The sequence below is a fragment of the Pollicipes pollicipes genome, unplaced genomic scaffold (assembly GCF_011947565.3).
Source record: "Pollicipes pollicipes isolate AB1234 unplaced genomic scaffold, Ppol_2.1 Scaffold_1600;HRSCAF=1878_pilon_pilon_pilon, whole genome shotgun sequence".
NCBI classification, from domain to species: Eukaryota; Metazoa; Arthropoda; class Thecostraca; order Pollicipedomorpha; family Pollicipedidae; genus Pollicipes; species Pollicipes pollicipes.
Genome location: NW_023595962.1, coordinates 1,843,881 through 1,860,304, shown reverse-complemented (window position 1 = coordinate 1,860,304; position 16,424 = coordinate 1,843,881). Strand labels below are relative to the sequence as shown.

The 16,424-nt window shown below is 57.9% G+C and overlaps 1 protein-coding gene across 1 annotated transcript; it reads right to left on the bottom strand.

Moving 5' to 3' along the window:
• Positions 1–567: 567 nt before the first annotated feature.
• Positions 568–16,187, bottom strand: LOC119091426 (uncharacterized). Its single transcript, XM_037214218.1, has 2 exons — positions 16,126–16,187; positions 568–2,742 (listed from the first exon to the last, which is right to left on the bottom strand). Exon 2 carries the CDS (start codon positions 2,537–2,539, stop codon positions 593–595), a length of 1,947 nt encoding a protein of 648 aa, XP_037070113.1. The 5' UTR covers positions 2,540–2,742; positions 16,126–16,187; the 3' UTR covers positions 568–592.
• Between the last annotated feature and the right edge of the window lie 237 nt (positions 16,188–16,424).

Sequence of the window (16,424 nt, the reverse complement as noted above, 5' to 3'; positions counted from 1 at the left end):
CTCGCCGTCGCCGGGCGTCCGGCGCGGCGACTGGCCTTCGCCGGAGCCCCCGAGCGGCACCACGGCCGTGCCCGGGTCGGCGGGGTCGGCTCGCGACGCCCTCTGCCGGCCGCTCAGCTGGCGCAGCGTGTCCCAGATCCGGTCCTCGGAGGCGCTGGCGCTCGGCAGAGCCGAGCGCTCGTTGGACGTCGCCTCTGGGTCCGGGCCCAAGTCTGGGTTTTGCTCTGGGTTTTGGTGCTCTGGGTCTGGGTCTAGGTCTAGATTTTGATGTAGGTCTGGATCTGCATCTGGATCTGGATCGGGGTCATGGTCCGCGTCACACTGGGAGCAACTCTCCACCGAGCTGGACTGCGCCTCCTCGGGGATCGTCTCCAGCTCCGGCGCCCGCGTCGGGCTCGGCGCCGACGCGGCGGCAGCGCCCGGCCTCGGCTCGGCCCGGGCCGACGCGACCCCGCCGTCAACGCCCGGGGCGCCCTCCGCGTCACCGGCGCCCCCGGCGCCGCCCGGCGCGCCGCTGGCCGGGCCCGTCCTAGAGTCGGTCAGCGTCAACACCGACCTCTCGTCATAGCGACGCGTCTCGGGAGGAGTGACGTCACTCAGTGACGTCACTCCCGTGTGTGTACGTCACCGTCTGGCGCGGCGGCGTCGTCGGTCCCGCGCGAGCTGGCCGCGACGGCTGGAGAGGCACGAGCTCGCGCTGCGCCGGCGGGGCCTCCGCGGCCGCGCCACGTTCGCCGTCCGCCGCCTCGCCGCCGGCCAATGCGTCACCGAACGACGGCGGTGCGCGCGAGGCGGCCGAGAACCCCGAGTCAACCGAAGTCTCGTGGCTGGCGCCGGACGCGCCGCTGTCCAGTCCGCGGTCAGCCGCGCAGCCGCTGTCCGGCGAGCCGCCGGCCGGACCGGCCGGGCTCCGGCGGCCCGGGCAGCGCGGAGGTCGTCCGGCCACTGGTGGGGTGTGCACCTCAGCCAGCGCTAGCACCTCGTGTCGGCGCTGGATCTTCGGCGTGGCGTCTGCATCGAGGTGCTTCTCGAACGGCGGGTCGGAGGCGAGAGAGTCGCCGTCGCGCCAGCTGGCCGGCGCGTCCTCGTCGCTGAGCTCACGGCACGCGTCGGACGGCAGCGAACGCTCGTCCCAGCCGGCCGAGTCGGCCGTAATGTCGGAGATGAGGGAGAGACGGAGCGAGCCGTCGCTCAGCGAGCCGGCGGTCGAGACGTCGCGCGCCGCGTCGTCTATCAGCAGGTCCTCTGTGCGCGCCGAGTCCTCCGAGGACACGGACAGCCGCAGCGAGGACTCGCCGGACCGCGCCGTCGCCTCGTCGTCGTCCTCGTCGTCGGTGTTCGCGGCCAGCGCCAGCGCCATCTGCTGCAGGCTAACGCTGGCCGAGCCGTCGCCTTCGCCCGCCAGAGGCGCTAACGTCGCCACCTGTTCGGCGAGCGGTCCCGTCACGTCTGGCTCTGAGCCAGCTCGCCGGACAGCCGCTGGGCTTCGTCCAGCCGCGCCCTGCTCTGACCGGCCATAGTCGACGTTGTCGTAGAACGGCGACTCCTCTTTGTCGGCGCGCGGCTCTGGCTCGGGTCTCAGCATGTGGCCGGGCGGCTCTGGCTCCGGCCCCGGCTCTGGCCGGCGGCCGGCGGTCTCGTTCGCTGGTGGGAACCTGCCCGTCACGTCGCCTGGTGGCGCCCCTGCGCCGCCCCCGCCGGCCGCGCGTTTATTTCGGTACAATTCGGCGGCGGAAGAGGCCTCCTCCTCGGAGACTTCCCCTCCTTCTCGGAGGTCGGCCCGGCGACCAGGTGACGCGCCGCCGCCGGAGGTGGTTGACCATGCGTGAAGGCCGTCATCGGACGCCCCCGGCGGGTCGAACTGGAACACCAGACCTCGCCGGAAGGCGGCAGCGTCGCGGGCCGGCCGGAGCGCATGGTCAGGCCGCAGCATGTCAGCCAGGGCGCGGTCCAGCCTGCCCTGCGAGCCCGCCGCGCGGAGTACCTCCTCGAACAGCGCCTCGTCGAGGCTGGCGCTTCGCTCGGCCCCCGCCTCGCTCGGCGTCTCGCCGGCCAGGCTGGATTGCCGCGAGCCGGCCAGGTCCTCCAGCAGCTGCAGCGGGTCCTCGGAGGACTGCGAGCCACGCGGCGACTCGAGCGAGCCGAGCGGTGTGTCAAACGCCTCGTAGTCGTCCTCGCCGGGCCCCGCCGTCCTCCTGTCCTCCCCGGGGACCGGCAGTACCGGCGACGGCCGCGGCGCCCCGGCGGTGCCCGGACCGGCGTGGCGCCCTCTGCCGGCCGGCACCAGCGGAATCGACTCCTCCGCGGCGACATCTCTCGGCCGGTAGGACTCATCCTCGTCCTGCGGCGCCGACAGCTCAGCCGACTTGGTCGCCAGCTGGCCGAAGTGTTCCGGCGGCGGCGGCGGCGGCTGGGCCGACTTCAGGATTCCCCGCTCGGGCCGCCTGCTCAGACTCTGCACCGCGCTAGCCGGCGCCTCGCCGTCGGCCCGGTCCGGCGCGGCCGGCGGCGCCGCCGCGCTCACGAACGTGTTGCCCATGGCGGCGCGTCACATCGCCGTGACGCGTGACGCACGTGACGGGCCGGTGGCGTGGCGGGCTATCGCGGCCGCCCGCCAGTCGATCGGCGGCGACTATTTCGGTAGCGTTCCGACTGACGCTCGGGAAGCGGCGGCGGCGGCGGCGGCGCAGCGGCGCGCGCGCCGCGTCCTGGGCAGCGCAGCACTCACGGAAGTCGCGGCACCTGCAAGAGACAGCCGACTCAGCGCGGGGTCCGTAAACGCCAGACAGGGCTGCGGACGACACGCCTGGGGGTCGGTAGCGTATTTAGCCGACAGCACTCCCGTACTGCAGTTAGGGGAATTGAATCAGTAATCGCGGATCCAGTTCCCCGAGGAATGTGCTGCCGCGCCTCTGGACAGGGACGAGGCCGAGGGATCCACGGAGCCATGCCACCCTCCCCCTTCCTGAACAGGAGGCGTGCACCAGATGCAGGGTGATTTGGCAAGAATTCGGTCCAAGTTCGCAGCAGGTCGGAGAAAACTTGTTTACTCTTGCTGCGGAAAACTCTGGCCAGGTTGCGGGTCAGCTCGCTGCCAAACCTGGCCTGCACCGACGCACGGAAGTCTGGGCCGATAGAGTACCCTCGTGGACGGCTTTTCAGCCGGCCTTGCATGATGTAACGGCAGAGCAACGGCACTAGCTACTTTAGACTCCAAGCTGGTAATGATGACGTGGCATGTAGACTCGCACCCGAGGAGTGCTGTATCGATGATTCGCCAGCGGGTGAACCCGGGTCAAGCTCTGCCGCTCAGGTCACGAGTGGCAGGTCAGGTCACGTCCACTCAGGTTACGAGTGGCAGGTCAGGTCAGGTCCACTCAGGTTACGAGTGGCAGGTCAGGTCAGGTCCACTCAGGTCACGAGTGGCAGGTCAGGTCAGGTCCACTCAGGTTACGAGTGGCAGGTCAGGTCAGGTCCACTCAGGTCACGAGTGGCAGGTCAGGTCAGGTCCACTCAGGTTACGAGTGGCAGGTCAGGTCAGGTCCACTCAGGTCACGTGGGGAGCCTCAGGTCACAGCCGCCAGCATCACATGTGATAGGTCAGTTCAGGTCAGGACAAGACCTCCAGGCCACGTGTTTCAGGTCAGGTCACCTCCGCCCGGTCCTCTGCGGCGACCATCTATCTGCGGTGACGACGGCCCCGGTCACGTGACCCGCACGGGGGTCAGAAGAGCCGGCCATCCCCCCCCCCCCCCCGACTGGCTGGCTGGCTGGCTGGCTTCCCTCTCCTCGGCTGGCTGACCTTCCCCCCCCCTCCCCATCCCCAACCACCTACTCCCCAAACTTGTCAGTACGGGCGACGCGACCGGCGTGCGTGTTACGTCATCACGCCGTGCACGTAACGGCGGTGACGTCACGCCACGTCACACCACGGCTGCCGTGCTGCAATAGCGGACAGCAGTGGCCACACCACGTAGCTGCGCGCGTAACCGGACGCCCATCGTCCGACGACAAACAGCCCTCGTTCGTCTGGCAATCTTCAGTAACTTTCTACTTACTTTTCTACTACCTCTACCTTTCTACTTCCTACCTCAAGACTCATCTTCACGAGTCCACCGGAGCATGTGTGTCCATCGATCAGTTCGTGACGCCGCTGCGGCAGAAAGCCTGCGATCAAGCCACCATCCACCGCTTCCAGTGTTCGGTCATTGTCGTTTGACACGTTTGTGTCTGACGTGTCGTTTTCGTGGTTCAACCGTGTTCAGCTTTCTCGCCCGCCGGTCGGTGCGCATTTTCACTCGGACTATCGGCACGGGCCCAGCGGCTTCAGTACCGTGTGTGAGGGGGGTGGCAACGGGGATGCACCGTGTGTGAGGGGATGGCAACGGGGGATGTATCGTGTGTTGGGGGGATGGCAACGGGGGATGCAGGGCCTCTTGAGGGCCAAGGCTGCACCAGCCGTGTCAGTGGCCTTTCCGGTCGGCGAGGTGTTGTGTTGTGTTGGTGTGGTGTGTTGGGGTTTGTGTTGATGGTGCTGAGTTTTGCTCGAGGGTTATGCTGGACTTCAGCTGCTTTGCATTCGTGATATGTTGTGTTGTGTTGGAGCATGTGCCGTGCTGTAGGTGTGTTCGTCGTAGTTGTGTTGCATTGAAGCATGTGTTGTTCTGGGGGGTGTTGTATTTCAGCGAAGCGTCGTGCTGAAGGTGCGTTACACTGTGTAGAAACATTTACTAAGTTGCTGTGTTTAAGATATTGGGCGCAGAGGTGTACTGTATTCAAGCGCTGTACTGCATCAGGGCTGTGTTGTGTTGGAGCAGCAGCTTGTGTTGTGTTGGAGCAACAGGTGGTGTTGTGTTGGAGCGACAGGTGGTGTTGTGTTGGAGCGACATGTGGTGTGGTGTTGGAGCGACAGGTGGTGCTGTGTTGGAGCGACATGTCGTGTTGTGTTGGAGCGGCGGATGGTGTTGTGTTGGAGCGATAGGTCGTAATGTGTTGAAGCGACCGGTGGTGTTGTGTTGCAGCGACAGGTGGTGTTGTGTTGGAGCGACCGGTGGTGTTGTGTTGCAGCGACAGGTGGTGTTGTGTTGGAGCGACAGGTCGCGTTGTATTGGAGCGGCGGATGGTGTTGTGTTGGAGCGACAGGTCGTGTTGTGTTGCAGCGACAGGTGGTGTTGTGTTGGAGCGACAGGTCGTGTTGTGTTGGAGCGGCGGATGGTGTTGTGTTGGAGCGACAGGTCGTGTTGTGTTGCAGCGACAGGTCGTGTTGTGTTGGAGCGACAGGTGGTGTTGTGTTGGAGCGGCGGATGGTGTTGTGTTGGAGAGACAGGTCGTGTTGTGTTGCAGCGACAGGTGGTGTTATGTTGGGGCGGCGGATGGTGTTGTGTTGGAGCGACAGGTCGTGGTGTGTTGAGGCGACAGGTCGTGTTGTGTTGCAGCGACAGGTGGCGTTGTGACTGGCCGAGGCCGCCGCAGCCGCCCGGTCGGCCCACACGGCGGACTCGTCACAACACTCCGCCATGACTCACCCCTCACCTGGCCCGGCAAACCGCTCAGGCCTGATCTACGACCGGCCAGCCGGCGGCGGCCCGTGCCAGCGCCCCCCCCCCCCCCCCCCCCCCCCCCTCCTATTCACTCCCCCCCCCCCGCTGGTGTGGCCAGGTCCCGGTGGCCCCCGCTGACCGGCGGGGTGTCGCTCACAGCCGGCTGGTGATGACGCCCGGCCGCCGGCTTCATAAGGCAGCGCGCCGACACTGCTCACGCGGGGAAGGCGCGTTCGAGACGCGACAGGACCCGCGTCACGCCGACGCCGACGGCCAATGGGGCGCGCTCGGCCGGCGGCCGGGCGGCGCTTGACGGCGGGGCCAGCCGTCGGCCCGTCGGCAGCTAAGGCCGCTGATGGAGACTGAATGTCGGAACTGACTGCGCTTTCCTTCGATGCAACGTCATATCCCAGCATACGCAGCTAGCGAAATAAATGTGGGATAGGAAGTGGCGTTTTGATAACTTTCAGCCGAGGGTATTTTTGAACGCTTGTTATGTTAGCGAAATGTTGCAGATCATGTGAAAACACTACGGCCAGTGACGGTGTTTTCATTTCTAATAGTGACATCAGCACAGCGATCAGACCAACCAGGGCCACTGATCGAACCAGAGTCGTTCACTGAGCGGATCAGTGACAGTCACCAATGGAACCACGGTCACTCATCTGACCAGTGCCGACCTCTGAACGCTCCAGTGACTGATTTGACTAGTAATGGCCTCTAATCGCTCCAGTGACTGATCTGACCAGTGACGGTCACCGATCGGTCCAGTGACTGATCTGACCTGTGACGGTCACCGATCGGTCCAGTGACTGGTCTGACCTGTGACGGTCACCGATCGGTCCAGTGACTGATTTGATCTGTGACAGTCACTGATCGGTCCGATGACTGATCTGACCTGTGACGGTCACCGATAGGTCCAGTGATTGATCTGACCTGCGACGGTCACCGATCGGTCCAGTGACTAATCTGACATGTGACGGTCCCCGATCGCTCCAGTGACTGATCTGATCAGTGACGGTCACCGATAGGTCCAGTGACTGATCTGACCAGTGACGGTCACCGATCGGTCCACTGACTGATCTGACTAGTGACGGTCACTGATCGCTCCAGTGACTGATCTGACCTGTGACGGTCGCCGATCGCTCCAGTGACTGATCTGACAAGTGACGGTCACCGATCGGTCCAGTGACTGATCTGACCTGTGACGGTCACTGATCGGTCCAGCGACTGATCTGACTAGTGACGGTCACTGATCGCTTCAGTGACGATCGCTAATCGGACCAGTGACGGCCTCCGACCGGACAAGTGACGGCCTCTGACCGGGCAAGTGGCGGTTGCTAATCGGACCATTGTCGGTCAGTGACCGGGCCAGTGACGGTCACTGATCTGACCAGCGACTATCACTGATCGGACCAGTGTCGGCCTCTGACCGGACCAGTGACGGTCACTGATCGGACCAGTGGCGGTTGCTAATCGAACCAGTGTCGGTCAGTAACCGGGCCAGTGACGGTCACTGATCGGACGAGTGGCGGTTGCTAATCGGACCAGTGTCGGTCAGTGACCGGGTCAGCGACGGCCGTCGATTGCCGCCGCCGCCGCCGGCGCCGGGACGATCCCGTGTTGTGTTTGGCCGGCGGGCCGAGCGGACCGTCAGAATCGCCGGTCGGCTTCTCCGCCCACGCCGCGCACCCACGGGACTGGCGGAGGAGGAGCGTACGGAAGGGAGCGTCCAGGGTGAGTCACCGCAAGGCCTCCTCTCACCGGGGGTGTGCTGCAGTCGTCAGCGCCGTTGGAGCACCATCCGCACTCACGTCGCCGCTGCCGTGCGTGAATGTGTGGGTTGAGTGCGGGTGTTAACACACGTCTATGAGGCTGAGGAGGGGATAAGTGACGAATGGGGGATCAAGCTGAAATCTGGAAAGGGCAACCTGATCTGAAAATGACATTTTTAATGCGGAGACGTGAAAAACACATCCGCTTAGCGAAAATTGGAGGAGACATGGCCGCCTAGCGGTTACTGAGCTGTCCCGAAGTGACTGAGCTCAGGAACACATGACCAACCAATCATCATCGCCGAACTACCACCGGACTGAGACGGAGTGTGGAGGGCTGATATCCGCGTTGCCCGCTTAGTCTGGATGGTGAAGATGTGTCCGTTGACTGGTGTGTCTCTCCGTTCAATGCGTAATCAATGAAGCTCTTTGGTAACGTCGAAACACACGGTCAGTGCCGGCCGGTAATCGCCAGTGATCGTCATCACAGTCAGTTACCGGCCGTGACGTGACGTCAGTCACTGTGACGTCATGACCGGTTACATCAGTTGATGTCCCGTCATACCTGTGGGTTGGTTATGAAGGATCTCATCGCCCACATTCTGCACAAGAGCTATTTCGCTGTTTGCAAGGAGATACTCCGTCACTGACATTGTGTGATGTCCTTGTGGCGAATCGTACTTGGCTCACAAGGTGTAACAATCTTTGTCCAAAAAATGACTCGTCGTGGCGTATTCATCATATACAACGCCGCAATCCTAGCGCCAAGTCCCCAGCGCATTGGGGGTGCAGCGCCATCTACAGTGCATAATAAAGTTACAACCATGTTGGTTGGCCTCATCGGAGTATCTCTGAAGCCATGACACAAGTATCTCATCAGCTTGCCATTATGCTTCGCCGGTTGGGGCTTGACGGCGCAGCGCGGTTTTATGTGTCAGTGATGACGTAGATCCCAATGATTTTCGTAGCTTCTTAGTCAAGTTTATGACTCCGTAACATGACTATAAATTGGAATGAAGCTGCCAACAGCTGCTTCTCCTATGATTTAAGGCTGCCAAGTTGTAAAGTTGTTAAGTGCAAAGTTGTTAACCAATAGCATTAGCCCCACGTCAGGTCCTAGCCACCAGTAGCCAATCAGGCACCGGCTAGCCAAATTCAAAGGGACATAGTGGTAAGCTTGCGTCTGTTTGTCTGACCTGATGTGAGTTATGAGTACGATTGGATAGCGCGTTGCATAGAGAATGACAATCCGTCAGATTCCGTACAATATTTGAATGCACTGGTATTGCGTTGATAAGATAGCAACAGAAATAAGCAATAGGCATGAGTACGGCATAAGTTGTAAGGCGAGGTTTCTTTCTTCCCAGCAACATGCCTAAAGTGATAATTTTCTATAGGCATTGCCTACGCGATACCATATTTTTTTCAATCTTCACAATTAATTACGCCTATAATAGTTTTGCCAAAATAATGGCCAGATAGCGAAATGCGAGATTTGAAGCTGATGCCCGTTAATAGATATTGGTATTGCTTTTAATAGGCTCCATGAATGCGGTCATGATAAAAACTTACCTGCGACCATCACGATCACGCCTCTGGTACACCTTCCGTCTTGCGGCCAAAATGTGACTTCATCATGCATGAGCTTGAATGACGCCAGAAGAATTGATCCATTGTGGTTGTCAAAGCTGGCGGCGTGAGCCATTCGGCAAGAACTTCATTGGTAGAGGTTTGAAGGAGTACGTCATAATTTATGTGATATGTTGCTTCATACCCACTTTTTAACACAGCCCGGCTCCTAGGGGTAAAGCCGAAGCGACGAGGGACCCGAGCAGCCTCTTCGGACCGACGATCAAAGACATGACTGCAGGACCCGAAGGTCATGAGGTCATTAAGTCATGTCATAAGATCATAAGGTCATTGGCTGGAGGTCAAATCAGGGGACCACGAATCACTGAGCAGGGCCTTCAAATTTCAGTCAGGGGGTCTCTTGCGCTGATCAGGGGGGAGGGGGTTGGTCGATAACCGCATGTATGTCGGTCAGAAACCACCAAAACCGAACAGTCGGCTCCGCGGTGGTCTCGGCACTGGAGACTCGTTTCCCGAAGAGGAACGAGTTCTTGGCCCCTGATTGTGACTTGGGGCTTTTTGGATTAGGTGGGGTCCCCGAAACAACAAGTGGCCCCGTGTTGGTCAAGCCACAAAGTGCTTTACAGAGTATCCTGTGTCGGCGAGGTGCCTCGAGTCGGACTCAGGGGCACTTTTGCCGAGCAGAGTCCGGGATGGGATCCGATTATCAGAGTGACTCTTAAGTTTGTCAGAGTCCTCCTTTAAATTGAGTCCAAACGTTTTGAATATATATATATATATATATATATGTATATACATAGAGAGAGAGAGAGAGAGATATATATATATATATATATATATATATATATATTTCTGGTGTCACGACCCATGATAAGCAGCGCTTGTTTCGTGGGCCCTGGGGCACGCCGTTCCATTTCCATTCCACATCCACATTCCATTCCATCGTGAAATTCCAGGCCTGCGGCGGAATGTGGTGGCGAAAGTTTAACGTGACACAATGCTCGTCATTGTCCGTCCCACCGCCCGACGTCAACTGACCTTCAGTGCGACCCCCACTGCCACCGGTCGCAGCCCATCCCGGTCAAGGGCTAATAGCGAGCGCCTTAGGCAAACCGAACGCACCCGCCATGGGTGAGCGTAACGGAATGCTGGCGTTCTCACTCACTGAGCTGCCAGGGCGGACAATGGCAGCAGACATGAGAAGTAACAGTGAGAATGTCCACATGCATAGAGTCAGTGGAGGGCCCTATGTGAGTCAGGGGGCCCGAACGGTACCGAGGGGAGAGGGCCTGACCCGTTTCAGCCCGAGATGAGTCGAAGTGGAGTCTCTGTACCAATTATTGCACCCTGTGCGCAGGAAAAGACCTCTTTTGCGTCAGTATCTATTGCCTGTAAAGTACCTCTTTTGCGTCAAAAGGGTCCTCGCGTCGACTCGTGACCGACTACTCCAGCCAGCGCGCCTCCCTTGGAAGTGGCCTTGGATAGTGCAACTAACGGTTGGGCTTTGGATGAATCCGTGCTCAAGACAGTTTTGCAGGTGTCTTTGTACCCTCGTGCTGTCAGTTTCGCTCGCATTGTGCACAATGAGCTTTAGCTTAGTGGCTGCTGAATGTGACTTTGATGTTTAATGCTCGGACAGATATAAAAGATTAAAATGAAGGGTATATAAACAATATCCAAATGGTAAGGCAGATAAGTTGCTACTTTTTAGCTGGGGCTACATATGCTATGTGGGTTGGTACTCAAATCCATACTTTTCTTAACAAGCCGTTCTCTACCCTCTCTTCTTATCCTCTCTCTCTCTCTCCTCTCTCTCTCTCTCTCTCTCTCTCTCGCTCTCTCTCTCTCTCTCTCTCTCTCTCTCTCTCTCTCTCTCTCTCTCTCTCTCCTCTCTCTCTCTCTCTCTCTCTCTTTTCCATTCGACTTTTGGTCCGAACACCACGTGACTACACTCACTCACTCACTCAAACAGAACCGGGGTGCACCCTGACGCAGTCCAGCTGGCTCCACATCTGATCACGTGGCTACGTGATCACCTACTTCGACATGAGCTGGGCTAGTATTCCCTGACGGAAGATTTATGGCCGCCGGCCAGACCTCAATTCATAACCAGAAAATTACCAACGAGATCAGCAACGCATCATTACCATACTGATCGATCTAGATTTTGTATAATGATCCACTGGGAGACTGGCTTCATGAACTCAAAAAAGCATCTGCGTGCGCGTCCATCCATCCTTTAGAGAAAAGCAATCAGTGGTGGAGAGCAGAACATGCAAAGCCATTGCAAAAGATTGGACCAGTTCGTGAAGTGAGCCGGAGGCGGCATTCCGACGAGCTGGCAAACATGGCGGCTCCCGAATGCGCCTTCCGCGCCGCCATGTTGAACACAACTAATCATGTCACGGTATAAGCAGGCATCTACTTAAAGTGCTTCAGGCGCGAGGGCCGTGACATGATGCGGCGGCTGACAGAAGGAAGCTGGTGGGGGGGGGGGGGGGGCATCGGGTCATCGCGCTCGAGCTCGCGCAGGGTGAAGTAGGGGGGGGGGGGCTGAGGGATCTATTTACTCAATATCACGTGGTGGCACAGCATGAGCCATATCAAAACCCATTTCATTTAAACGCGCAGCCTTCAGAGCCGTGGAGAAAAGCAAACGCCTCCTGACAAACGGCAGAACCAACGCAGAACAAATCTTAAAATTCAGGTAAAACGAAGTGTATGTTCTTACACTAAGTTCAATTCAAACCAAACAAGTTCAGTGCCTTGCTTCACTAACCGTAACCGTAAATTCACCAAGCTGAAAAACGCATAATAAACGGGCGACAAACTGAATGCAAGACTCGGCCAAGACGCTAGCTCCGCAGGCTATGGCTGAACAAAAACGAAATATGTCCTGTAAATATGGATTATCACGTGGTCGACACGTCTCCTAAAACCTCAAACCGGTTCATGAAGCAAGAGCCAGGTCACGACCTGGGAGCGCCCCCCCCCCCTCGCCGGGTGTAATGTTTGCATTAAACCGCACTCCACAGTTTCACTGGTGATTATCATCTGTATTTCTATTGCATGCATTATCCATTAGCATGCATGCCAAATCAATTTGTACGAGCGTTCTTTCGAGATTCAAACGAAAATCACTTTGCATGTGCATTTTTTCCGAAGTTAAAAGCGAAAATCACTTCGCACGTGTGCTCTTTCCAAATTCAAAACAATGTGCACGGAAGTAAGGGTCTGGTTACAGTGTGATATGCGTGTAACCAGCACTGTACGCCCATCATATATTATGCCACACCCGATACCTAATTCTTCCTAATTTGACACCTATTTCTAACTAATTTATTTATATTCATACTTAATTTTACACCTATTTCTTTAAGTCTGCCTCCTGTGTTGACGCTCAAGTGCCATGACGATCACAAATGGTTCCAAAGCAGTGGGGTGCAGTGCAGTTGCGTGTAGAGCAAACAAGTGCAGTTACGTCATTTTGTTATTGTCATTTTATACCTTCCATGACTGGAATGGAGGCCAAAAAGTACGGCGAGATCAATTTTGCCCGATTTCTATCTTCGATAGAAAGAGAAAAATCACGCATTAAGGGAGTACTTGAATAAATCGCCTGCGCTTTCAATCTTACAACTGTACAGTGAACTCTTTTTAAAACGGGAGAACTCAGATGCTTTGTCATAATCTGCATTTGGCCTGTAGAGAGATATTAAGGACCCAGCGAATGTAGATCAAAATGGGTCAACAATTCGTAGTACCATGGCCAAGCAAAGCTTGCCTGGAAATTGCCAACATTCAATAAGAAGTGTTTAATAATACAACTTATGTAACAGTTTTAAGCAAGCGCGCTCGCAAATCTTAGCAAAAAGCCTTGATACCCGGTGTTGCAGCTTTTGTAGGCCGTGCAGCGTCGGTCCTGCGGCTTACATTAAGCCGTGATCAACGGATGGACGAAAATAATGACACATTTGAAAGGAGAATCGTTGACCGCTTTGAGAAACCGTACATTTAGAAGGTAGCCGGGCGTATATTACGTTCGGAACTACGAATAGTTCCACATGTATGGCTTAATATTTGATTTGAGTCAATGGGTTACAAGTTACACGATAAAAGCGAGGGTGCGGCAATAATACACGTCTTTCGGGCCCCTGTGCCCTCCAACTGGACCTTGCATAGTTGGTTCCGTTGGGTCGCCTGGCCCCTCTTCGAAACTCATCAAACACTTCCCGCGGTCGGATCGAGGCCTCTCGCGACCACAGGACGCTCTGTTAGGTAATGCGGGCTCCTGACAGATACAGAGGCCCCGGCCGATGTAAATCGCTGGCTCCGCCTCTGCCCCTGCTTGGGAAATGAGCCCTCAGGCCCATGCCGCCACAGATCCGGCTGTGCGTTACCGGCGGCGTCCGACCAACACATAGGCCCTTAATGACTCAGGGGCCCCTGATCGGCGTGCAGGGCCCTCTGGCTCGCATTAGAGTTCCCGGTCCTGCCGGCCGGGCCCTGAATGAGACCTCTTGCTGGCTTTTCGTACCCTTCGAATCCCAGATCGGGCCCTCAATCGTAGGCTCCGAGGGGCCCCTCGGAACCTAAAGGGGGCGTGCCCCATGTTCCCATTTTGTCTCCACTTCTGCTTTACCATAAGTTAGACTACGTATTGATAAAAGTTAAATGAAAGCGATATGTTACTTTTGAAAAAACAACAGTTAACTATGGCGCAAAAAGTCGATGCAACGGCCTGCACCGACCCCAGACAAATGAAACAACACACGCACTTGTTCGACGCGCAGTCACAGGAAATACCAACATGGTCTTTCGTCCCTAACGACGGCGACCTACTGGCAGCCCAGCCGTTCTTGCCGAGCAGGGTGTCTTCTCAGGTATCTCACTGCTGACAGCTACCGGCGTGCCGATGATTCCCGAATGCGGCTGGGGACAGCATACTGACCAGCGGGACTATAGAGGTGCTGACATCAAGTCGCAGCGCCGGTCTACCGATCCCAGTTGCATGCTCTGAACCGTTGGCTGAGGCCCGTTCATGATCTAAACCATAAGCTGACACTGGTTTATGGCCTGAACCATAGGCTGACACTGGTTTATGGCCTGAACCATAGGCTGACACTGGTTTATGGCCTGAACCATAGGCTGACACTGGTTCATGGTCTGAACCATAGGCTGACACTGGTTCATGGTCTGAACCATAGGCTGACACTGGTTCATGGGCTGAACCATCGGGTGACACTGATTCATGGCTTGAAGCATATGCCGAAACCGTGCATGGTCTAAACCATCGGCATAACTCAGCAGTTTATAACCTGACCTGACGTCACTCACCTGCCGCAACGCCCCCGGCAGTCGGCAGGTCGCAGAGAGTTGGAGGATTCGGCTCTAACAGGAGCTTAAGTTCCCGACTCGGACAATGAAGAGTCCGATTCTAATGACCACAACCGCATTGTAATGACTCATCTTCAAACTCCACGGGGCGTCAGCGCTTTGCCGTCCGTCGGGAGGGATACCGTTAGACAGCGGACAGCTGACAGACAACGGCAGACAGCTGACAGACACGGCAGACGGCTGGCGGACAGACTACCGGACGGCCGTCGAGAGCAGTTGTCGGCTGCGACTGAGATGCGAGACCCATCTGAAGCCGTGTTTTTACCTGACCGATAGATTGATTATTTGGGCTTCCGGGCGCCGCGTTTCATGTCATGTTTTTCGTCAACGCAGCTGTGGCAACACCGTGGGGAGCTGGATCGGCGGGCGTTGATGGCGGCAGCCACAACAGCGTTCGGTGGCACCTTCCGTCAAACTACGCAGCGCCGCCACCAATTGGATTTTACGACGCAGTCAGCTGCTGACGCGACCAGGCGGCACTCGCCTCTCAGCCTGGCGGGAGGGCAGGCAACGCGGGGAATCGATCCCGGTACCTCTCGTTTCGCAGGCACAGTGAGCGTAGTGAAAAGGTATATGAAGCCAGACATGACCTTCCTTCCCTCTCCGACATGTACCAGCCGTAGGATACCTACACAACGCTTCCAAAGATTTGGCCTGTCCCTTGCGCGGGTGCGCGTGATTGGTGAGTGAGTAGTAACACATGTGAGACAGCCACCACGCAAGCCGTCACTGAAAATATCTCAACTTAAAGCGCATTGGCATGGAAAAACAAACGTTGCGGCACCTTGCTGAATGCTCGTGCTACCGCATTTCGAGGCACTCTCGTGCACGTTTCGTAGCATTCTCTGCCTGTGTCGCACCGGATTCCCAAGAACTGTCGGCTCGTCACAGAACTGTCTACTTCGCCGTCTGCGTGTTTCAGGCGTGTTCCCGTGCGTTAGGCGTGTCGCATGCGTTAAAGACGACGTTCGAGCACGCACAGGCTGACACTGAGCTAGCGGGCACGCTCAGGCTGACACTGAGCTAGCGGGCACGCTCAGGCTGACACTGAACTAGCGGGCACGCCCAGGCTGACACTGGGCTAGCGGGCACACCCAGGGTGATGCTGAGATAGCGGACACGCCCAGGCTGACACTGAGCAGCTCAGGCTGACACTGAGCTAGCGGGCACGCTCGCTCGCGATGATGAGACGAGCCGCAGCGAAGGTCACGGTTCGGACCCCGCCAGAGCGTGACCCGGGACAGGGCGAGGCTCGGGAGGGCCTCTGGCCTCCATCGGCCGCTGACATTTGACACGCGGTGGCGGTGACATATTTAGAGCCCGCGGGAGACGCGGCCTACGACAGGTGAGGGCTGCCGTTCGACAGCGGCGGGGCTCGCGTCACGCCTGGGGCACCGCGCAGAGGGGGCCAGTGAGAGGAGAGAATGACATCGCGGAAGGAGAGACGTGTGCAGCGTCGGATCCAGGCGGGGCGCTGTTCCCAGGCTTGAGACATGCTTTCGGGCCCCACATGTCGAGAAGAGGCTACTGGGCCGCGGGAAATCGATCAGGACCGAAGGAATACGCCGAGGAGAGTGAACAAATCGGCCGCTGTCAAAATTCCAGAGCAGTAAAACAGCACTGCTAAGGACTTAGACCACACAGAAATGTGTTCCACTCGAAGGTAACTGGTGTAGCGACCCGCACGTGCGACGACCCAGGTCCGCGGCTGACCAACTCGGCTGCAGACCGCAGGCAGCGTGTCTCCGCTTCAGTGTCACGGTGGACACCTGTGCGCGCCTCTGCACGTGGTATGACACGCCTCTGCACGTGGGCTGGCTCACCTGTGAACCGCCAAAAGCGTGTCCAGTTGCAGTCCCACAGTGCACGCCTCTGCACCCCTCTGCACGCCCCGCACCCCACTGTCCCCTATGCACGTCTCTGCACCCTTCTGCACCCCTCTGTACGTCTGTGCACCCCTCTGCACGCCTATGCACGCCTCCGCACACGGCACGGCTCCGCGGCGGCGGCCCGGACCGGACACACTGCCGACGGCGGCGGGCTCGCGCGCGCCCGCGGCCGTCGACGCCGCCGAAATTTGGCGCCAGACGCCGGCCGAGAGCGCGCCGCGAGCAGAGGTGCC

Coding starts and splice junctions, on each gene's coding strand:
- LOC119091426 (XM_037214218.1), bottom strand. CDS start 2,539: ATGGGCAACACGTTCGTGAGCGCGGCGGCGCCGCCGGCCGCGCCGGAC.